Source organism: Calonectris borealis, chromosome Z (assembly GCF_964195595.1).
Source record: "Calonectris borealis chromosome Z, bCalBor7.hap1.2, whole genome shotgun sequence".
Lineage (NCBI taxonomy): Eukaryota > Metazoa > Chordata > Aves > Procellariiformes > Procellariidae > Calonectris > Calonectris borealis.
In genome coordinates this window covers 77,751,908-77,776,283 of record NC_134352.1, presented here as the reverse complement: position 1 = coordinate 77,776,283, position 24,376 = coordinate 77,751,908, and the positions used below count along the sequence as shown (strand labels likewise).

General features: G+C 47.1%; 1 protein-coding gene across 3 annotated transcripts; it reads right to left on the bottom strand.

The window, feature by feature from the left end:
- Positions 1–4,138: 4,138 nt before the first annotated feature.
- On the bottom strand, positions 4,139–23,832 carry LOC142075329 (phospholipase A2 inhibitor NAI-like). 3 transcript variants are annotated; one of them, XM_075136526.1, is made up of 7 exons: positions 22,244–23,832; positions 11,592–11,705; positions 9,456–9,579; positions 8,099–8,215; positions 6,760–6,909; positions 6,478–6,618; positions 4,139–4,515 (listed from the first exon to the last, which is right to left on the bottom strand). In XM_075136526.1, exons 3-7 carry the CDS (start codon positions 9,502–9,504, stop codon positions 4,292–4,294), a joined length of 681 nt encoding a protein of 226 aa, XP_074992627.1. In that variant the 5' UTR covers positions 9,505–9,579; positions 11,592–11,705; positions 22,244–23,832; the 3' UTR covers positions 4,139–4,291. The 3 variants fall into 3 exon arrangements, with proteins under 3 accessions (XP_074992627.1, XP_074992628.1, XP_074992626.1); XM_075136525.1 differs by having other exon boundaries at positions 4,290–4,515; positions 8,099–9,579; XM_075136527.1 differs by lacking the exons at positions 11,592–11,705; positions 22,244–23,832 and having other exon boundaries at positions 9,456–10,866.
- Positions 23,833–24,376: the final 544 nt, after the last annotated feature.

The following is a 24,376-nucleotide window of genomic DNA, read 5'->3' as shown; positions in this document are numbered from 1 at the left end:
GCTGTGGAACATTTGCTCTCTGTGCTCCACAGCTTTAAGGTAAAATATGTTCTCCAAGGAAAAGACAGGACCCTGGGGATGGGATCCTCTCCACCTAACTTTATGTGTCTACAATGGAGGTGCCTCTGTCAGTGATGGGCCTCTCAGTACAAATGGGAACTTGCACTGTGATTAGAACTGGGGAACCTGATCTCCAAGGGCTGTATTGACTCAGTCACCTCAGGAGTTTGATGACATGCTCAGATGGAGACACCTACCCATTACAGAAGCCCACATTTGGTCAGATGGCCCCAGTCCTGCTTGTCCTTTCCTGAAAGAGGCGGGAAAAGTTGTTTAGTCTCTGGTATGCAGCAGGACACATGTTCTTCCTGTCTGCAAGAAAGATTGCTTGTTCACTCACTGTTTGTCTTCATTTTGCCCTTGAAGAAGTGTAATCCCCAAAATACCTACTGGACCTGCTGGCCCAGGGTGCTGGACAAATTTCCTTATAAGAGCCCTGGTCATTATATAAAAGAAACACCGCAACAACTTTGCTTTCCGTTGCAAATACAACCCCAGGCCATGCTCTGGCCAGATAAATTGTGTCCCCGTGTCCCCAGTGTGACTGGGGGCAGGAACGCTTCCCAAAAAGTGGAAGTAAAACCATTCCCAGTTCCAGATATGCTGGGAAGAAGGAGCCGAGGGGTTTTGGTACCTGATAAGAACTGCCTTGCGTGGTGCATGGCTGCACAGAGACACAGCCCCTTCTCCCCAGCTTCTCCTGCCTTGCTCCTCCCCAGTCTACCCACAGAGCTCAGGGCTGTGTCCATCAAACGACAGTTCAAATCCTCACCTTCCCTCACCCTACAAAATCACCAGCTTCTTGGGCAAAATTCCTGCACGTCCATCTCCCTCTCTCAGATCACCGTCAGGTTTTCTGGCTGCTACCAGGCTTTCTGGCCAGCTCAGCGTTTTGGGAAAGAATCGAAACTTCAGAGGAGAGAGAGGGAATGGCAGGAGATGGCTAATTTTCCACTCTCTGGGGAGAGAAGACAATGGTCTGAGTCCTTTTCGCTATGCGAAGGGGGAGATCAAAGCTGTTGTTGACATGGTAGGCATTGCGGGTAAGGAAGGCAGCATCCAGACATCCAGGGCTGCGAGCGTCTGTATCTTGCATACCTGGTAGCTGAAGTGTCTGCAAGATCTAAGGGAGGATCTGGTATTTACATGTCTACGTGTGTGCGTCTGTGTGGGAGTAGGGTTTGTATATATTATAAGGAGAAACTGCAGATGGAAACAACCCAGTTTGGTGTCTAAGGCCTGGTTCAAAGCCCATTAAAATCAACAGGAGTCATTCCATTTACTGTGATGGGTTTTGGCCACATCTCTCCTTGCCCCTCCCCAACACGCCTATGAGCTCAGAGCTGCTCCCTGCTGCATATCCTCAATTAAACCCTCGGAGCAATGGGACTTCCCATGTTCACCACGGTGGCTGTTTTACAGGGAATCGCTGGAGATGCCCCCTCCTCTGGTGTTCACACCCTGCAGATACTTAGAGGCAAGTGTTGCTCATTCATCACTCCTGGCTCAAGATACTGAGATCCCATTGTTTGATTTGATTTTGTAAATTGGCGCCACCAGGTTTTTTCCTGTCTTTTTTTTGTTGCTTTTATCTGAACACACTCCAGTATCATGTCCCTCCCCAGGAGCCAGATTTGAGATCAGAAGGGCTCATCATCTCATCACCTTCCTCCATACCCCGGTCTATCACGTTTCTACCAGCTCTACCTGAACTGCCTATAACCCGTCTGCAACCAAAGCATCCATTTCTGGATGCTGCATTTGCAGACATCAAAAGCTGATGACCCCTTTGCTCTAATGGCTGCAGTCTGTGCACAGTGATGGTGTGACTTTTTCTCCTTTGGATTTGTCAGGTTTCTGCTGCGTTCTTGTGTATAAAAGAGCCCTTTAAGATCTTATCATTTCCATATAAGTGTGTTTATAGCCTGTAAACAAGCCACCTCTCTATCTTCTTTTTAGGAAGATCACAGGTTTATGCTCCTGAAGACTTTCATTGTAAGGCATTTTATTTCACGCTTTCCATCTTTAATAGCCTTTAAAAATGTAGATGCTGGAACAGGACCAAGCATTAGTGTATCAGTCATAAAGATGTAGGGTTGTTTCCACTCGTCACTCCCCCGTTTATACAGCCACAGATTGCAACAGCTGTTTTTTTGCCACAACATTGAATTAGAGGTCAAAATTGAGCTGCTTCTCCTCTCTGCACCACAAACCATTGTCAGAAACATTTGCTGTCTGCTTTTCTCCTCCTTGTCATCCCCTAAATACCACTCCAGAACCATGGCTCTCTGGAATTGTCTCACCCAAGTCTTGACCAGGCTGAACAAACCCATTTAGCCTTTCCGTCCTGATAACATCACAGGTCAAAGTGGAACAAACAGAAAGTGAAGGGTTGAGCCATCGAAGCGGATCGAGATCTGCCATGGGGGTACCATGGACAATAATGTAATGTTCTGCATGAACGTGCAGGATATGTGTTCAAGGATAATGTACTTGTATAGATAGAGAATTTTTTTAATTCCAGGGTGTTATCAGATCTGGAAAAATGTTGAATGAGTAGGTCGCTGCAGTATCAGTCTATTGCTACACCATGAAGGGGGAGCTATATTCCCTCTCTTACATCCAGACTGTAATTGCAGCCTCTGCAAATAATTAACTGAGCCTAACCATACTCTTTTCCTTGCATTAAATCTGTATTATCAGTTCACTCCCCACCCCAAAAATTAATTTCCATTCTCAGACCCACACCCCTTTATTATAATAGATAATGTGAAATTGTCTCCCAAATAATTTGGTGGGAATATTAGGAAGAAAGGAGTTTCATCCTGTTTAGGTAGAAAAGAAAGTCTGGGGGAGACAGAAATTACAAGAACATTCAGTCCCCATGCTGCAAGTTAAAAGCTGATCACATATATATTCATGCGTACATACGTAGGCGTAGTCATCTCACTACTGCCACATATTATGGTCTGGTTTCAGCAGCCAAGGCTTTCCATAGTGCTTTCTGCCACAGCATTGAACTAGGAGATAAAATTGCATTGCTTGATCACTGTAACTCCATGTCCAAAACACTGCACACTTGCACTGTGAGCCAGGACTATTAAGGATAGACACAATCATGCACTTCGCTTGATAATCCTGTAGTCTGCTCCAAAAATGGGCCACTCACCTGGGAACAGATGCATAGTGAAACACTGAAGTTTGCTAACACCCCTCCTACGCTCTACATCCCAGTATCTCCCAGAGCTCCCACTGCTTTCCTTTTGCCCACATCCCATACTACCTCCCAGGTATGGCGATGCTGCCCGATGTGTTGTTTTTCTTCAGTGCCTTTGTGTGGGATCAGCCTGAGGAGACCCATTAGGGCAGGCTGTAGCTGGAGCAGAACAGACAGGTGGTGGTGAATGTAGAAGAGAGGAAGAACGCAGAGGCCTTCTGTTCCCTTTTGCCAACAGAAGGGAAATAGGCATTAGGCTAAAGCTTCCCATTACTTGGACTCCCAGCAGTCTGTCACCGTAGAAAACTGCCTGTTCTATGAAATTAAACTTTCCTGAGGTAAACATTTATTCCAGATAATCATGAAACCTAAGATAGAAAGGGAGAGTGTCTGGTAAGGCAAGAAGAACAACCACAAGGAGAAAGGCTCTTGCCAGGAGCAGTTTGCTTGTAGCAAAGGGTCACTGACTCTTCTCTGTAATGGAGACTACTTCAGGGCTGCCCAGAGGCCACAAGCAGCCCTCTGAGCTGAGGGACTCCTGCAACCATGGACAAATAGGATACAAGGGAGGGGAAAAGGGGCAAGCTCCCTCTCTAACCAGAGTGAACCTCTCAGGAACTCACCTCCAGTCCTTTTGAGAGCCTGAAAAAGTGCCTTTGAAACTTATCACTTATCCTGAGATAGTGGTTGTAGACTCTAAGGCTGTCTCGAGAGCTCCTGTTGCCTGTGCAGTGTATGGCACTTCGTGCAGTCTCCCCTGGTCCCAGTATAGACAAAGCACTCAGAGAATGTAACATGAAACCAACCACAATTGAACCTATGAAGCTTTAAATAAGATTAAATCAATGAGGAAACAGAAGAAGTGTAAGTACTGTCTTTATTCTGTGAAATTATAAAAGGAGAGCTAATCTGAAAACAAACTCCCCACACAAGAGAAGCCACAGCAAACAGGACTCGGTGAGCACCACTGCTGGCGTTTGTCGTGAGCTTTGCTTAACCCCATGCGAGAGAGAGTCAGAGGAGTGCCTTCTCCAAGATGAATCCTGACAGGACAGGGAGGAAGAGGGTGTCTGGAGGGGCAAAACCAGAACTCAGTCTGGCCAAGATAGAAGCTGGTTTGCACTGGAACCGCCTTAACTTTATGTCCATCATCCCCAGATTGTTTTTTCCATCTCCTACAATACTGCATTCAGAAATGGTGGTGCAACCCTTCATGGCGGCTTTCAGAGACAGTCCACCTACACAGAGAAGTACATGCCATGCATCAGGGGAATCAATCTCCATAGCTATTCCCTCCCTGGCCAATGAGGTCCCCATTTCCACCACAAGAACTGCCCGTTCCTTACATCTAGTTGGCTCCAAACCCACCAACCCATTCCAGTCTGTTCCCACCCCCTGAATGAAATTGAAGAAGCAGCAAGGTCACCTTGGTTGACTTGAAATAAAAAGGGTTTAGGGTTTGTCTTTTCTTTCTTTCTGCTGAATAAAGATGATTTTTTTAAAAACTAAACATTTTAAATATAAAAATTGAAAAACTTTTAAATAGTTTTCTTTCTGTCATTTAAAGATTCAAACCTTGCCTAGCTTCCCAAAGAAACCAGGGCTGTGTGATAGTACTCCAAGTGTTCACTGTCTCCTTCTCTCTCTGACCCTCTCATCACGTTTGAACTAGATGACTACCTCTCAGCCAAATTTGACATGGGGGTGAGAAGTCTCAAAGACATTACAGGCTGAGCCATTTATTCAGATAAGTCCATTCTCTAAGGCCTTACAGGATTTAGCCAAATCAACAGAGAAACCCTACTCACATGCCCACTGAGGGAGAGCCTGAAACCTGAACTTGTGCTTTACCAGCACTGGAGCAACTACCTGAGAAGGAGACCTGAGAAGATGCTGGGTGCCTAGCTCCCCATGCAGATATTCTTGCTCCCATTGCTTGCTTTTGCTCACAATACTCATGTTTCTCTGCTGCACAGGCTATGGAGGTCTGGAATATTCTGCTGGACGTTCTTATCTAAAATACAAATAACTTATAAGGGCGCTTCATTAGTTCCTCACCTTCCTTTGCTCCCCTGCACTGCTGTTTCCTCTGCACAGCTCATCACATTGCACAGGTCTCCTCTATTTACAGTGGCCGATCAATCAAATCAAGACAAGTTAGGAGCATTTTTTATTTCAGTGGTACACTGAATTAATTGCACCACTCTATTTCCATTGCTGTGACTAAAAAAATACTTGTTTTCCTTCACGTTGTCTCTGTGAAACACCTTCTAATTCAGGGTTTGGACAACACATCTATAAAGTGTATAGCAAGACCTTCAGGCGTCATATCATCACCTGGCAACATTATCAACTCAGAGAAACTTCATCCATAATCATACACAAGACAACTTTTTTCCAGTCTGCTTCTACAGCAGGTGCTGCTGCCCTTAATTTCCACATTATGTTTCCTGCCTGCTGGAGCACAGGTGGGACTGCCATGAAACACGGAAGTCTTTTACCTGCAGCAACAGAGGAAAGGGCAGTGACCAGGGAGCTTGCTGTCTACTTTCCTCTCTCTAATTATAGCTCCTGAGGTGGGAAAAAGATTTCTGAAGGAAAGCGTTATGTGCTGCTGGTGACCCCAGCCGTTCAAAGGCTGGAGTTCCCTCACAGGGAAGATCTTTGGGTACCCCAAAGACTCAGCTGCAACGTTCATGGGGAGGGACCTGTCCCTGGCTCTCTAGGAGCAGAGGCACCACTACAACAAACAGTGTCTTGTCCCCAGTGGCCAGTGTCATCTCATGAGAAAGCCAATGGCTCTGTATTAGTTTCACCTGAACCTCCACTAAGTAGGCAACTGGCTTAGATCCAGATTCATCCTCATGCATCCTAGCTAGGGCCAGCAGGTTCAGGGTCTTGATCAGATTTATTACATGCCCAGGTATCAGATTGCTTCAGGAATCCAGTTCTGCTCTTGACCTCAGTCATGCCAGGCTATGACAAATCCCAACAGTTATCCACGCATGATGGGGAAGGAGGAAGAAAAAAACACCCCTGCCTTTTTATCAGCATGTTCCTTTTCAGTTCCGTGTCTCTTCCTCTTTTTTTTTCCTTCACATTTTTTGCCCATTTTAATTTCTCTGTGATGCTTCATCTTAGACTGGTTTCACCCACTTAACCAAAAAGATGAAAGACAGCCCCAAACAAAAGGCAGTTACCAGAATTCATTAACCCAGCAAGGTCAACGCACTGGGTTTCGGATCCACTGCAGTTTACGATTTCGTTACCGCACTGAAAGGAGTCCACGCTATAGCAGGCAGGACACTGGTATCCATTGGGCACGTTGTCCTCTGGTGGCACTGGAAGGAAGGAGATGGGCCGTAATTGGTTTTAACGAGGGAAGGAGAGGAACGAGCCCGGTGATGGCTTAGCCTGGAAAGCCTCACCTCGGGTCGGGGCAGACAGAGAGGAGACGGGGTATAAGGAAAAAGGGAGCTTACGCGAGACAGAGATTGTTCGACAGTCGTTGCCTGTGCAGCAAGCCAAGTGGCTCCTTGCTTTTACCTTCCCATAGTTCATGGTGATAGGGCCAAGCTGGCAAATGCTGGATGGCAGGCAGGACTTGATGGACGAAGGGATTGCCATCCCCCCTGTAATGAAGTGGAAGGCAGCACCAAGTCGTTAACCACAAGGTAACTCCCTTCCCCTCCTATTAGTTCCTACAGCAGTAACTGCTAAGCAGCCGTCCTGAGGCCTGAGAAGGGTCTGGGGACCACCCCAAAAGCAGCACCGGTGATCCTGGTGATCCCCTCAGAGGAACGAGGGTGCCATCACATCTGAGGCACTAGTGAGGAATTTCTCCTTCTCCACGTCATGCTTAAAGGCAGGAGGAGAGCACGACTCCTCACAGCCAGCTGGCCTTGTGGCAGAAGTTCACCTTAGCCAGAAAGCCTCAGAACTTACGGCGTGACCCACGCGCCTCTGACCCACAGCCCATGCTGCTTCGTGCGCAGTCCGCAGAGCCCACAGTCCATCGCAGCCACAAGCATCCTGACACAGGCAAGACTAGTCTTTGCCATGAACCAAACCCACAAGGTGTAATGGGGTGCAGACCAGCTACATTGCAGTCTAGTGGGGCCCCACCAGTGCTGTGAGGAGGAAAGGTCACTTTGCACAAGCAGGGGGAAGACAGGCACTGGAGCTGCCAGCACCGAAGGTGGTAGGATATGAGATAAACTCCAGTCTAAAAGCCAACAGTCACTTTACTGAAGCTGGACAATGACCAGGGATGTGCCCCTTATACAACCGAGCGTGCAGTTGTGTCAGGGCTCAGCACCCATCATCGGCTTATCAACCATGGGGACATGGTGATAGCCCAGCCTTGGTGGTGCCACCAGGCTGCCTAGTGTCCCCTTCCCTGCTTGAGGAATGGAGTCAGATGCAGGCCAGTTTCTCCCTCCACCCATGGCCAGTGCACCCTCAGTGCTAGATGCCAGCAGCCTTGTGTCCCTCACGGTCCAGCCTCTCGACCCAACTCCTCACCTTAACCAGAATTAAAAGCCAATGTCTTCTCCCAGTATGCTGCCTAGGTCCTCCCCTCCACAACTAAGAACCAAGCCCTCCCAGTAGGAAACTGCTGCTCAAGATATAGAGGAATAAAGAGCTTTTCCCATCCCAGACCATCCTGATCTCTGCATCCTCTGTCAGTGAAAAGGAAAATGAACAGCTTACCCGAGGACTCACCATAAGGCCAGTGACAGAGGTAGGGAGAGAGACCCATCGCCCATCCCCACTCCAAAAGCCGCACTGGCGCACAGCCATAGTGGACATCTTACCTACCTATCATGACCTCGTGCAGAATGATGCCGCAGGTATCTTCACCACCAGTACAGGTTTTCATGGGGCCAGAGCAGCTTTTTCCTATGCTGTGACAAACCTCACACTGAAGGGAGGTCCCTGGGGAAAGAAGGAGGACACCTTCCTGGGTAGCGGTCATGAGGGATCTCACTTCCCCCTTCATTGATGTTTTGCTTCAGTGTTTGATCAGCACTTTTCACATCCTCTTCCCTTATTTTCCCTGTTTCATTGCTCAGTTTGTTCTTTTTTATTATTTCTGTTATTATTTATTCTAGTATGAACTTGAATTTGGGTTCTTTTTTATTATTTCTGTTATTATTTATTCTAGTATGAACTTGAATTTGGGCAAGTGAAGGGAAGCCATTTTGGGATAGCATTTTACATTTTAACCACCAATACCCAGCCAGCTTCCCTTGTGTCCTATACAATGATGTTTGCTTGGTTTTCCTGGGGTTGCTAAGGAAAGCATCCCCACAAACCCCTCTGTCCCAGCAGGCATTCAGATGTCCCTGGATTCCCAGGCCCCAAATCCTCTCTTTGCAGTGAGCAGGGGCACCCAAAGGTCTGGGGGTCAAGGGGCTGCCAGCGGGTATTGACTATGCTATGTACAAAGAGGGGAATGGCGTATCTCTTTGTAGGCATCAGGGGAAAACACTTTACCAACTGCCTGCTGGAACGTCTTAAGCAGACCAGAATATCAGGCAGTCAGCAGGAAACACTAGAAAGGAATAAAGTGTTTATCAACAGAGGACAAACAGCATGTCTTCCCTGACACACACTCATCGGGACCCAAGGGTCCAGCGTGTAGATTAAGAGGTCCAGGGCACGTGTCAGTTCTCAGGTGCCATCTAAGGCACCTTGCGGTGGCTGTGACATCTACGTGAGGTGGCAGGTATGACACAAGACCTCCCAGACACCAGTGCTCTTCTGGACCAGAACTGAAGGACAGCTGAGATGACATATAATGTCTAAAATGTCACACGACCCTCGGCATGAACAAAATAAAGGAGCCCCTAAGTTTGTGGTAAATGGTGGCTGGAGATCAATTCAGCCAACCAAAGGTCCGTCTGCCTCAGAGTAACCTGAATCACTCCCGTGACTGTCCCAGCTAGATCACCAGTGACCACCGCGGGAGCTGAGACAGCCGGTTCACATTGTAAATGCCTACACCTTCATCTGCACGTTGGCTCAGATCCCCTGAGACTGGTCACTCCTCCACAGTGCAAATCCCCCCGGATGAGGGGTTCCTATGGCTCAGATGGCAGGAACAGCCCTACACGTGGAGGACCCATTCCCAGACCACTTCCATGTCTCGCCAGCCCCGCAGCGGAAAACTCACCTGGGTCCAGGAAAGCCAGGAAGAAGCTGAGGCCAAGGGACGCTTTCATGCTGATGGGATGTAAGCCCAGGGATCTGCCAAGTCTTGCTTAACACAGCGCTGTGTGCCACTAGGGCTTTATAAACTGGAGGGAAACAGGGTGTTTTGGGGAAGTGGCAGCTGGGGAAGTGCTCTGAAGAATATAGCACCAGTGTTTGTTTTTTAAAGCACAAGTTCTGCCTTTTCCTCCGCATGAGGAATGCTGTTTGTCTTTCCCCAGTGTAGAGTATGCAGCCTATGGGGAAAGACTGGCTTGCCTCGGGTCTATCAGGTATGTCTCCGGTGCAGACTTTGTTTGAACAACATTCAGCCTCTGCCATACATATGAATGACGGAGAAGAAACCATTTGAACAGCCCTGTTGTGCTCTCACCGTTAGGCCCAGAGAAGCAAAGTGTAGCAAGGGCCAGCCGGGAATTTTCCTCGTGGCTGAGTTTTTGCTGGCTGGTTTCCCATCTCCCTTCCCATCAGACAGCCAGGAGCTCTCATACCCCGAGTACAGCAGTAAAGCAGGGAGCTTCCTCTGCAAGCTGGCGTGCAGCTTCTCTTTGCAAAATAACTGCCAATGCACACCTTGGAGCAGGCTCAGTCAAGGGTTCCTGGGGTTGAATATGTCAGAGCTGCAAAGCGGGTCCTCCAGGGTGCGGGTTTTGATATAAAACACTTGGAAGTTGATAAGAAAGTCTTCTATTGTACCTCTGGGTTTTAAATCAAACCAGCCAGCAGGGAGAAAGCATCGATGTGGCTGTGAGACATCCTGGTCATAGCTTAGGTAATGTTATTACAGGTTTTCCATGCACTGAGGTCTCATGATGAGCTAATGCCAAGCAGCAGTGACAAACTTGCCATCGGCCCAAAGGTTCCCTGCCTCGTGCAGGTTTTATCAAGATGTGCTTCCTCACTGAAACCATTCCCTACCCTGAAGATATCCTCTGTACTCCTGTCCTGCACCAGATCGGACACAGCCAGTTCGTTTATGGTCCTCCAGGACTTTCTGCATTGACAGCAATGAAGAACCAAAATGCCCCTGTGCCCTCTCTCAACTGTAGTGTCAGCTCTTTGGGTGAGATATTGCTCCAGGTAGACTTTTTGCTGTGTAGCACAGCAGAGTTGCTGGGCTCATCTGGCCTCCAGACACAAGGGCAACCCAAACAAGTCCTCCACAGCAGGGGCATGCAGACCACAATTACGGAGGGGTAATGAATCACAAATACAAGGTGCAAGGACCTTCCGAAGCTCACCCAGTCCATCCCGCTGCCCAGGACAAGGGCTGCCTGGAAGGATGTATCATGTAGCAGAGAAATCTGGTCCGTTGGGGAAGGAGTCTCACCTTGAACCTGGCAGGGCTAGGTGTTTGGTGAAGAGCAGAGAGGGTTTCATTGCTGAGGTTTCCTACTGATGTGCAAATGAGCTAAGTGCTGTTCCTGGGTCTACCAAAGACTTCCTGCAAATCCATAGAGAAAAATCATAGATCTTGCTGATGTTTCCAGTCACTCTTTTGCTTTGATTTCCTGTTTCTCTCTCCCACCTTACTTCTGCTTTCCCCATTTGGGACTAACCTCTTCAGAGGAAAAGTGGTCTTGTGACATTTCCAAATACATTGAGTAGTCCAGTGGGACCTCTTCTTAGCTAAGCCCACAGCATTATGAGAACGGAAATTAGTGCGATCACACTGGATAAAAGCCTAGGTCCCCCAACATCCATAAAGCTGGTACCACAGGAATACAAGGCAGAATGGTATAATCACCTTGAATTTCTTTTTCAGCTCAGAAATGGTCTCATGCCACAGTAGATACATTATAATGAAGTCAAATTTCTGACTGCAGCCAGTCCAGGATTAAAATTCATTCCTCATTGGTCTTAAACCTCAGACTGAATAAAACCCTGTCCCCAGGCAGGCTGGGGTACTGAGATCAGGGTGATCCTGCCATTTAACTGCATCTGGGTCTGCAGATACAGATAAGGAGATGGGTGGATGTGGCTGTCTCTGGTGATTTTAATTTCGTGCCCTTTCATTTAAGATGATTACTGAAGTGCCTGGGGGAGTTTCCCTGAATGACATGACTGCACTAGCCCCACTGAATTACATTGAACTCACCTGTTTCCCACCTCTCGTGGAGGGAGGGTGTGAAGCTGCAGCCTTTTCATGTGCATTTTTAGAGATGAAACCAAGCGTAGCAAGGAGGAGCCACAATCTGCAGCAATAAAAGACCTGGAAAATAAGACTTTTGAGAGAAGGTGGAAACAATAAAGGTGCTCAGGGGACACCCAGTCATATCATATATATCTGCAAAACCAAAGGCTGGATAGGGAAAACTATCACAGGAAGCTTACATGAGGCATTGGGGGAATTTTCTAACAGTGACATTAGTGAAGCTGATTGCCTAGGAAGGTGTGGATCCTCCATCCTGGGTGGCTTAGGAAAACAGGCTAGACAAATACTTATTAGGGAATTATTTAAGTTGATAGGATCCTGCTCCAGGGCTGAGAGGTGGATTAGATGCTCTCTCTCAGGATCCTTTCTAAATTTGTTCCTATACTTTAGTTTCATGGTGTGCATGAAGTGCCTGTCTTCTGCGGCATGTCCACGTTTCCAGAAGCAGAGGATGGTGATAATATGATAGTCACGCTCTTCAGGGAGGTGAGGGAGAGGCTGGGGAGGTCAGAGAAATTTGTGAGGTGAGAAAACTTATAAATCCAAACCTGAAAATAACATTGGCAGGAAGGTGAGAAGAAGGGGATATGTTCAAAAGAAAGATGTTCAGCAGAAGAAAGGCACCTGCCTAGGCTAAAGCATGGACAAAAATCATAAGTGAATTTGTCATGCAGGTTTGTGGCAGAAAATGCCGGTGGGTTTCATAGAATCATCTAGGTTGGAAAAGACCCTTAAGATCACCAAGTCCAACCATTAACCTAACACTGCCAAGTCCACCACTAAACCATGTCCCTAAGCGTCACATCTACAGGTCTTTTAAATACCTTCAGCGATGGTGACTTAATCACTTTCCTGGGCAGCCTGTTCCAATGCTTGACAACCCTTTCAGTGAAGAAAATTTTCCTAATATCCAATCTAAACCTCCCCTGGCCCAACTTGAGGCTGCTTCCTCTCATCCTAAGAGCCCAAACATACAGATATGTCATCAAAGCATAAAGCTAATGAATCAGGTTTACATCACAGCTGAAGAACCCAGGTCAGAAAGCTCTGAAAAAAAGTAAGAAAAGTGGCAAAGGTGTGACAAAAAAAGGAAAATATAGAAAGGGCTGGGGGTGCACAGATTGTGTAGGAAATGCTGGGGAAAAGCCTTATACAGACCTAACTGGGGTTGAAATAGAAAGAGGTGCTCAAGGGAGAGTGACGATGAAGGCTTTAAGAAAGAAGTGAGATCAGAGCTAAGGATAAACCCTCTGATGGTGAGATCAGCTGGGGCCAGGATGAGCACCCTGTTCCTGTGATTAAACACTTGAGAACGAGCCAGAAGGACAGCGTGTGCCTGGGTCAAGGGCGAAGCTGACACAGCCCTGGGACCAGGCAAGCACACTGTGGCTGCCAGCCCTCATCCCTCGCAGTTACAGTGGCTCCGAGGGATGTCAGCACGGTGACGAAGGCTCCCCTCCCAGCAGCTGGGAAGCCAGCAAAGCACTTTCTGCAACGGTAGACAAAAACAAGAACCCAGGCAGAGGCCTTTGCGATGCAACTGTTCAGCTCGGCGGCACAGCTCACGTTGGCAATCTAAATCCAATTGATGTGTCTCACTAAATGCCTCATTTGCAGATATCCTGGTCTGCAAGCCCCCTTTGAGGAACTGGCCATATTTATTTGAGGTTCACTGAAGGTCACTAATTCTGTGAAACCACATCTGACTCAGGAAGCCCCAACACTGAAGTAGCTGAGGATGGCAGAGTAGTATGGAGACAGGAGTATCATACATATTTGCTCTGTTCTTCCTCAGGGCTCTGCTTACATCCACTGTTTTTTTTGTTGTGTTTTTTTTTTCCCCAGGACTCTACCCCCAGCAGAGCATGGGTACTGCATCCTGCAGCCAGCTCTAGGCAGGAGCATCTCTTGGGTAAGGGTCAACCACCCACCAGCTGCAGCAGCAGCTCGATGGGGTTGGGGTGGCTGGAGAGGACCAGAGCAGCCCTCATTGCAGCTGCTGCCACTGCTTGTAGCTGAGCAGAGAGCAGAAGTAGGTGAGGCTCAAATGAAAGCAGAGACCTGAGGAAGAATATGGTCACGTGCATGCTCCAGGTCATGGATGAAATAGTCAGATGCACGTCACCATGTCAGGTTGAAGCCCTGTACACAGGGTCCTTGCATGGCCTGGGTGCTCAGCTGGGTCCCGAGGGTCACCCAGGCTGGTGGCAACCACAACAGTATTGTCCCCCACTGTCCCCACATTACCAGGACACAGCTCCAGAACGAGGCTACAGGGGCCATCATGCCCATAATAGCCATTTTTAACCACAAGGTGCCTCTTTTTCTTCTTCTGTTAGAGGACAGTCCTGATTCTTAAGCCTCCCTAGGCTACCATTTGGGCTACGCCAACATGGGGCTGCCTGTGGCCGCAGGACCCTGTATACCCCCAACAACTCTAACACCACCAGTAAGAAAGAACAAGTCTGACAGCGTCTCAAAATCCCAGGAGAATCTGTGGGAGAAATAGAGCAAATATCTCCCTTACCTCCCTTTACCCATGGTGCAAGAGGGGAGAGCCACAACATGTTGGGACATTCCAACAGTGAAGTCATCCACAGCCCATAAAAAACCTGCGAAAGAAGAATCAAACCCACCCATTTTCTGAGCTGATTCCTTGTTCTCCAGAACAGAGATTGGCAAAACCTGCCAATCTGGTTAACCAGGCAAGGAAACATAAGACAGCAACCCCAACCACGCCATGCATGGATTAGTGCACCTGTCCCAAAGGGTGAGAGCAGGAGGAGTCTCACTGCTTGCTTGCTGGCTACAGGCTGAAGAAGCTTTTGACGATCATTTGTCCCAGCTGTGATTGCACAAATTAATAAACCAGCCAGGTGGTGGGAGGTCAGTATAAGTCTAATTGCAACTCCTGATTAGGATCTTCCCAAGAACCCACAAGGCACCCCCTCAGCTGTGTTCCCCCCGCAGCGCTTCACCACCTAACCCCAGGCTAGAGAGGAGGGGAGTTATTGTCTCTCCCCACCTATTGCTGATTTGGGCTCAGTGCTTGAAACAGGAGCTGGGGAGAGAGGGCTGGTGGCACCCAGATGGCTCAAAGGAGCAAAGCCATCCCTGCTGCCTACATGGGAGCTCATAGTCCCGAGAGTTTGTTGGCGAGGAGGTTAGTGCGCGCCTGGAAGAGCAGCGTGCCTGCAACAGGGTGCTAATGGTCACGTATTAATTTCCCATGAGGACTCCTCTGTGCGGAGCTGCGTGTTTACTTTGGAAGTGATGTTGCTGTTACTAATGGGGCACCAGCAATGGGGCAAGGGGGAACCACACTCCAAAATAGAGCTCAGGCAGAGACTCGCAGGGGGCTGCGATAGCAATGGGCTCCCCCGAGGTAAAGGGGGTTTTCAACAGCGTGGTGCTACCGCTGGCTCCAAGGTGGCTACGCCGAGCCCTGTCCTTGCTCCTGTCCCCAGCCATGGGCTCCCTCCTACCTCCAGCCAGTGCTGGACCTGCCCTGCCTGAAAACACCCTTAAGGGGTTCATTTCCAGCCAGGTCAGTCCCTTAAGGGGAGAGCTCCTGTCGGCAAAGGATTTGGGAAGCAGGGAAGAGAAGTTGAAGGCTGGAAATAATATGAATGTAATAACATAAAACTGGGGCTTAAATGTTTTCTGCTGTGGCTAAAAAGGATGGTATTTTACATGTTATCACACATGTACAACACCACCATAGTGAAAATACAATCAAATTACTGACTATTATCAAATTATGTAACTTCATTTTTCAAGAGATCAAGACATTTAAAGGGACATTTTATTTTACCTTTGATCCCACATGATTTATGGCAACAATGACATTAACACTGATGAATTTTTGGCACCCTGGCCAGCATATACCTTTTCAATTGAAATACTTGCCAGAGAATCCAGCTGCTTTTCAGGCGTCCTGGAATGAAGATGGATTTGCATGCGTGTTAACACGTTGAACGAGCTTTCTTTTCTGGCATTAATGATCAGCAATGTCATCTTCAAGCAATCAAGGCAACAGCAACTACTTAATCCACTGGTAGATGATGTAAAATGTAAGTCCTTATTAGATATTCACAGTCCTTATTAGACATTCATATTTCAACCTCCTCTTCAGTGATTTGCTCCAACATGTGACTGACTGAGTTAACACCTGCCAGCAGCAGAGTTTGTTTGCTAAGAGAGTTCCAGGCTGGCAGCTGAGGCAGACTAGCTTACCAGTTTTAACTGGTCCCTTGAGATAAAGCCAATGCTGCCATGGGCTGGTGTCAATAGACAACGAATGTATAAGAAGAGGGCCAGTCTTCTAATACAATATTAATATTCACGCTTTTTACTTATTGTTAATGGCAGTGGTTAGGACCCTTGGAAATGGAACAGAAATTCAGCGTTTCAGGGATCACTTCTAAGTGGGCACTCAAGTAATTTGTGTCCACTCTTGTCCCTTGGAGAACTGGCCTGACCTCAGGTCTCTGGTAACCTGACTGAACAGCCCTGAAAATCTCTGTCTCTTCTAAATGGCCTTCTGGTTTGCTGCTTTCTATAAAAAGAGCCCCCTCTTCCATACAGCTGAAGCTTGGGGTTGGTGATGAAGGTCCCAAGTCCTGGGAAGCACAAGTGGCTGCCTTTTGAATCACACTGGGATTTGTGAAGGAAGCAATGAAGAGAACAGGAGTTTATAAGCTTCCCTTAAAAGCCTAATTTTGTGGGAAAAAAAAAAAGGAGCCAGGAGCCAGCCAAAGCCAACCTGGAGATGAGGCATCCGTGGATTGCAGGTGCTAGGCTGATCTGGGGGATTTTGGAAGACAAAGATTCATTCAGTCCTTTACTCACCCACTCCTTCCCTGCGGCTATTCACTGCTCCCATCTGGGTACCTCTGGCACAGGAAGCCTCCTTAAAACAGACTACAAGGTACTTGGAAACAGGAGATGTGTAATGGGTAAAGGGATTCATTTTTGCCCTTGATTACATTTATTTTTAAAAATATGACTTTATAACTTTCCCACCCTCTCTTCCCATTCACTCAATTACTAACCAAGTCCCACTGGCAGGAAACAAGATCTTATCATGAAAAGTAGTAGTCAAGGCTGAGTAAGACCTGCCTTGGAAATGGGCAGATGCAGCCAAATCAGAAAAATGAAAAATAAATGTTACCAATAGGCCCAAGACAAAAGGCTAGGCTGTGGCTACAAACTCTCCCCATGATGGGAAGTATTTGCATGCAGGTATTTCTTTGAACCATCACACAGATGCAGCAGCTCTGTTTATACCAGAGGTCTTTGAAGCCTGAAGATCCAGACAACCTCATTTACCAGCTTTTCTTAAATTGAAGTGATCTGGAACTGACTGAACCCTCATTACAATTTTTGGCATCCCATCTCTGAGACGTGTGACCTCACTCCGTCAATGCCATTCTCTTCTGTTGCAGGATTTTTCCTCTGTGTGCAAAGCACACGTCATTTCTAATAAGCCCAGGTGTTGTGTGCTTATCAGTACCAGCTTCTGCCTCCTCTTTCCAGTCCCTTATTGTGAAGCAAGACACATTGCATAAGGAAGAGCCTGGAAAGCCATGCCCTGCAGCACCAAGAGACATGCTCCCAGCTTTCCAAATGATGCTCATCTTTCCCATCACTTTCCATTCCAACACTATTCATTGTGTGATAAGCATCATAAAATAAAGGTATTCCCAGATGAGTGTGTCACACAGCCCTAAGAAGAGCATGTTTGTTCAAAACCTGCATTGGTTTGGGCAGATTTTCTAGTCAACAGTCACTTTCAGAAAGCAAAATCTGTTGTTGTGTTTGCCTGGTTGTTTTTAAGAGCTGAAGAAAACATCTTCTTTGTTCTTGCATTTTCTTACACATTCATGAGGAAATGCATCCATTGCCCAAGGTAGGGTGGCCCCCCAGGCAAAACAACTGTTTGACAAGCTGTAATACTGTGGGATGTTCAAATATTACAGCAAACATCAGATAAATACCCAGAAACAGCAAACAATGAATGGCAGGGGGAGAGGTCCAAGCAAACCTTCACAGTACCCTGTGTGAAGACACCTGCAGTAGCTCAGCACGAGCTGGTACAACTTGTGGCACAGCACTGTGGAGATGTCAGCTCAGGTCCTGCAAGCAGGTTGGGTGTGGGGGTGCCGTGCTGACCTCCAGGATCCAGAGCAAAGGGTGCTGCCCTGCACCACGTGGAGATGCTCACACAGCAGCCTCCCATCTGGTTACACCGGTGATCCGGGGGTCAGAAACCAGTGACAGCTGCTGGTAGCCAGTGTCCAGAGCTGTGTATGAAACAAGACAAATTACTTTGTCATTGTTTGCCCTCAACTGGGCAGATTGAAAAGAACCAGGTAGAAGCAATGAGCAGAAAAAGATGAGCGACCTTGCAAGGGACAATCAAACTCCTCCATGGATGCCATGCTCCTACCTACTCAGCCCAAAAGGACGTGAACCGGAGTTTCTCACTCCCTAACAAACACCCTGGTTGTGGGGATAAAAACCATTCTGGCAAGGAGCTCTTTCCAGGATAATATATGATAATAAATACATTTTCACACACAGGCACTCACTCTGCTACACCAACCAAAAAGCAGCTGATTTCAGCAAGTCAGGAGACTAGGTTACAAGATGGCTTGGGGTCCTTTGCAAACTGTTTGTTTATATGAAATCAAAGTTTTACTACAAGAATATGTCCCAATAAAAAGTTTCTTAACATATCAGTGACATAGATGCAAACAAAATCCCCCCAAATACGGTCTTTAATTGGTCTTCCCTGCATCTTCAAACCTGGGATATATTATAAATATACCTGATAGGGGTGATATACTGGTAAATGGATGGGTTTGTGTGTCTTTTAGGCCTCAAGGAATCATCTGGGAAACCACAAGATTTTAATGAGCCTGCCCCTGAGACATTAGGTTTTATGGAAACAGATTAAAAGAATTTTACTTAACAACTTAATCATGCAGTATAATGAGTAAATAAAAAATAATGCCATACAGATAAGACATGGGAAATTCCAGTGCTAGTGATATGAAATGTATGGAAATGATAATTAGGTGGCTACAGAATGAAAATAAAAACAAATGTGAGAGAAGAAAGGCAGATATGTAAAACAGGGATTATAAGATCATTAAAAGACTAGGGCAGTTCCACATAAGAGCAAAAAGTCCTCCCTAACATAATTTTTTTTAAGAAAGTTTTTGCCATCTTCAGATTTGAACTTTTGCATAAACATAGAGTGAAAGATTGAGGAATACAACTGGGATCGAGATCTCTGCATTGTCTTAATCAGTTCTTTAAAATACCTATATAAAGTCATCAAATACGACCATCACATTTTATTTCAGTTTGAGGAAGGCCAAAATTACATTCACTGGTTACATGGAAAACCACAGTGTGAGGCTGACACAAAACAAAAACTGTGGCATCCTGGTGCTGCCTCCTGGGAAAGGCTCTAGGGCAGATTTTGGGGCTACAGGAGGGGAGGTATTGCCAGGAAGGACCTTGGTGAGACCATGGGAGCAATATTCCTCCTCTCTATGACTTCTCGAAGTCACGATACCAGGGAAGACCTGCTGACAATGCGCAGATGTCCGACGTCTCTTGGGCAAGCCAAAAATGCAACTAGGGGAAAGACTGCTCTTTCTATTCTTTCTCTTCATTAACCAAACTGATGAAACTAGGAAGTAATGTCTTTTGGATCTAGAGAGAGATTCCGTTTCACTCCTTTGGAGTGTTTTAACACTTTCTCCTTTTTTAAGTTTTGACCTATTGTGAAGTGAAACAATTCTTTGTTAAAATAGCCTCCAAAACACTACCTTCTCAGCTGTCCTGTCCAATGCCACTCCAGCGTACACCAGCTCTACGTTTCTTCATGAAGGGAAAACACATTTCTCCCTTGGGACTTTTACCTGATGTCCATGACAACTCATATACTGGAAAGTCTGCAGCAAGCAGTGGGGAGCTCTGAGCAAGCACTCTGAAAAGCAGAATATATTGGGATTTCCATAGCTCCTGGAGAAGCCCTCCAGGTCCCCTCAGTGGAAAGGCAGAGCCCATCCAGGTCTGTCTTCTGGTGACATGCACCGAACCTTAAAACTGTGTAGAGTAAAGGCAAACGAGGAAAAAAGTAATGAAGGAGGTTCAGCTTCTGTCTTCAGCCTGGGGATACAGACAGTTAAGAGAAAGGAATTACCTGGGCTGGGCAAAGGGGATCGGTGTATTATCCCCTTTCTCTTGCAAAAGGAAATGTTCATTGGAGGAAAAGATGAACTTCAATGGGGCAGTCACACACGCCTCACAGGCTGATGGTATTTTGGGAGCTGTGCCCATGGACAGAGTGTTAGAAATTATCATCGTGACCCTCTTGCCAGGCAGATCAGGGAACAGGATCAGTGCAGATCAGCCAACCAAAGAGGGGCCATTGAGTGGCCCAACACTGCAGCTCCAGTTGTTGAGCTTGTGCAGTGGGGCACAGCTCAGATCACCATGCCAGGGAACAATTTCTGAGGACTCGTCTCCGATTAAACCGAACACTAAGAAATGCTGCTTTTCTCATTCCCACTTGCCTGCCTGACTCAGACATGGGAGTTCAGTTTAATGTAAGTGGGTAGAAATTGCAGAAAACGTTGGCATGAAGCACCACCACTTTGTGATCTGTTAATTACGGGCACATCTGCACTTTGAAGGAGTAGTCTGAATACAGTTGCATCCTTAGAAAAGAGTATGACATCAGTGGTGAAAAATTCGCACATGCAGCTCCATGTGCAGAGGCAAAAGAGGATGCAAACAAAGATGAAAGTGAAGATGAAGTTGGGGCTTTGAGAAAGAATTACACATTCTTCCTATCAGACATCCCAAGACCAAATGGAGAAATAGATGAAGCATAGACTCTGCACACACCGGCAATGAGATCTGAGCTCCCAAACCCTGTCAGTTTTGTGGCTGAAGATCAAGGGAGGTGCTCAGTTTTGGGGATAGCAGAGTGATGGAGATGGTATTTGAGATGGGGCTCAAATGTTGGTATCTGCTACATGCTCCCTTCGAGATGCTATACTAAGCTGCTGTTATGGGTTTGCTGTAGTTCCCGTGTCAGCTCTGACAGCGACAGGATTTTTCAGATACTGCAGGGCATTTCAAATGGTACCTAAATGCATGAGTCTTAGCCTGCAAGCTGAATCCCATCTGAGGAGCCTGTGCATTCCATTATCCCTGGAGGCCTTACAATGTTCCCCGTATCAGGTGATCCAAAGTTATTAAACCCACAGATTCACAAGACACTATGATAGTGCTTTGCCTTATACAATCCCTAGGGAAATATAACTGCAACAGGATCCAGTTATGCCAGCACTGTATGTATGCATAGAAAGAGGCAACACCAGATCCTGAATGCTTTAGTGAAGAGACCTGAACACAGAGAGCTGAGTGACTTGCTCATGGTCTCACAGACAGCGTAAGTGCCCTGCCAAAAGCGATCCTGCAAAGGACCTGCTGCCTGTACTTACATCACTCAGTCCCCATGACAATCCCATTGCGGTGACAACCCCATGTGGCAGGGTTAGAGACAGCAAGAAGTCTCCCCTGCTCTGAAAGCAATGCGCAAGTGAGACAAGACACACAGCATCATGCTAGAGTTGCTCCAGCCACTCCGGTCTAAACACATCTCTTGTTTTACCACCTGTTGCTAAGGGAGTAGCTTTTGTGTTCCACATGGGTTTGCATCCATCAAGACCTGCTATTTATGAACCAGGCAGAAAATAGCTGTGGGAATACAGGTCTTGACCTGCCTTTTTTCTGTGCCAAGGAATAGATATTTCCTGCCATACCAGCCTGGCAGAGGCGAGTTGTTCTTGAGGATGGAGCTGGGTAAGCAGAAAGCCAGTGCCTTCTCCATATGCATCTAAGGGTTCAAGAGGGCTCCTAGTACCAGAAAAAGAAGCTGTAGCCACATGAAGCAAAGCTCTGGTGCAGCAGCAGTTGACACTGATGGCAGAAATGTATTCCAAGGATTACCTCTGACCTGGCAGGCTCTGTTCGGGATCAGACCCAGCACGGTCTGTACTACACTGTCTCTAACTCAGATCAGATGTCATCTGACTGCACCAAGCCCATATAGTATCACACCATAGCAGTTAAGCCAAGACCACCACTTCCTTCTCCCATATTGTCTGCTCTGTGTGTCCTCCTCCTTCTCCTTCCTCCTCCTTCTTCTCCCTTGCGCCTCTGCCAGTGCTCTTGTGCTCCCCTGGCAAGGTAGTTCAGGGAGTGGACCCACCTAACATTCACCCAGCAATGAAGAGGGCAATATGGTCAGGCCATGTGGCAGGGACAGAGTTGGCAGGGACAGAGAGGACAAGGTGGCAGCAGCCCACATTTGGCTTGGTTGACATTGGCAGGGAATCACACACTAACTCCGTCTTCAATGTGTGCTTGGTCAGGCATGTGTGCAAACATACCTGCTGCTTAAAGTCTGTATTATACATCCTGGCTAATTGAATTTAAATTTATTCAGGACTCAAACCTGTTTTGGTTCAAATCCGTGTTGTGACATGACCCAACAACATACAGACCTGGTACTGTGGGTTACAGAAGCACAAGCCCCATCTCCATCATTCATGCAGTCCCTGGCTCTTTTGCTGGGACATCTTGAAGGGTCTCAGGTTCATCTTTTGGCATGTGGGCACACCTCCATCAGGCTCAGAACAACTCAGTGGCCCTCCTGCAAGGGAAGCTAAGAAATTAGTTCCTCATTATGTGGGGCTGAACTGAGGTCACTCAATATTTGGAAACTCAAATATGTCATAAGACTCTTATGACACCCTTATTCCAGCAATGAACTGGTGATTCCAATTTCTTAGAACTTCCTATGCCCCAGATGCCCGGAGTTTGACTTTCTATACATTCAAAGCTAAGAACATAATACTTAAGCTTGTCACCAATAACACAATATGCATAGAACACAGAATTCCCTTCCTCTGCTGGGCTGACATTCATACCAAGAGGAAAAAGGCTCTTCCTTCTCCTTTTTCTCCCCACCATGGACCCATAGTGTCACAGCCAAAGGAAACTGCTTCTTCCTCTTACAGACTGTAAAGAATAAACTACAACCCTCTGCAGATAGAGGAACTGGTTTCCACGAAGAAGGATGAAGAAAATCTGCATAAAACCAAAGCTAGGATTAAAACACAGTAATCCTGGACAATAGGCCAGTGCCTGCTGATCCAAAGCACCTTTGGCCCCAAAGGAAATGGCCGTCTAATTAATGTCACTAGAAGGGAGGCATGTGCACGGCTCACGTGTGCTCTCTGCCAAGGTTACAGCTGGCAAGAGCACACTTTGCCAAGACCAGCCTGCTGGCAAAGCCCTGTATTTTCCACAGCCTAGAAGCACATGTGTCTCCTCATTTCAAAGATACCTTCCACCACCAGTGGGCTGCTCCTGCCGTTCCGAGAGCCCCCGCCCAGGCACACGAACCCCTCCAGAGTTAGCCTCTGCTTCTACTAGAAAAGGGAGCTGAGTCCCTTACGCAATATTTAACAGTCTCTCAAAGCCAGAGATGCTTTTGTCCCCATTTCAGCCTAAAGCATGGATGCAAGACTCAACTAGCCCAGAACTTTAACAAGGCATCATTACTACCAAGTTATGTGACTACTTAACATTCTGTATGCATAACTGGATGAAACCAGCTTTCTCCCCTCTCTTCTTTCTCCTTCATCCAATCTCCCCAATTATCTTCATCTATTGAAGCCAAGATCCTTTCAGTACCTCCAGCTTGCCAGGGAGAGCTGCCCCAGCTTGCTAGCAGAATTATAACACACCCTCCAAATAAGACTCTGGCTCAGAAATCGCTTAAGTGAGGATACCCCTTAACTGCATAAAAAGGAAAGCACGGTTGGTTGAGTAATTGATTCAGTTGGGATTGAAATGAAAAAATCTAATCAGGTCCCCCGCTCAGTTTTCTCCTCCTGTACTTGCACAGACTGCAGCAGGTCTGTTCTCGGGGCTCAGAGATGAGTTGAAGGCTCTGGGCTAACTTTCCTGCAGAGGTTGACTGGCTTAGGGTCACCACCTGGGATTCACAAGCAGCTATTCTCTTCTTGCTAACAGATAGCTGGGAGAGGGAACCCCAGGGCTGCAGGGGTGGAAAGGACATAGTTGTTCTTCTTGGGGACTTATCTGAAAGGCTGTTTTGCAGTGGGATAATGCTCAGACTTTCAGGACTTGACTATAAGCTGTAAGGTTGGGAATAACCCCAAGGCCCAGCTTAGACATGATTTTTGGAAAGGAGAGGGGTGTTCCTGTCAACTGAGGAAAGGGATGACCGACAAGGAGCCAGGTGCCTCACAGGGGAGAAAATGGGAAGATGTCAGCATGCTAGAAAGTTGAGAAGATCTCCAATTTTCTGTTCAGTAGGGGAATCGTAGTGGTACAATTCTTCGCTCCAAAGGTAAGGGAAGGTAACCTGCATCCCTCTGTGCCTCCATGCAGCACCCAGAGTAGCTAAAAGCAAAGACGGGAACTCAGTATGGAGCAGCTGTCACTGCCCTCTTGCCCTGCACCCTGACTTACCTGGGGCTGTAGGATCTCTGACAAATCTTTCACTAAATGCACGTGCAGCACCTGGCACAGAGGAACACAGAGCCCAGCAAGACTGCCAATTTATTAAGAAAAATAATAAACATAGTCGATATGATCTCAAAGAA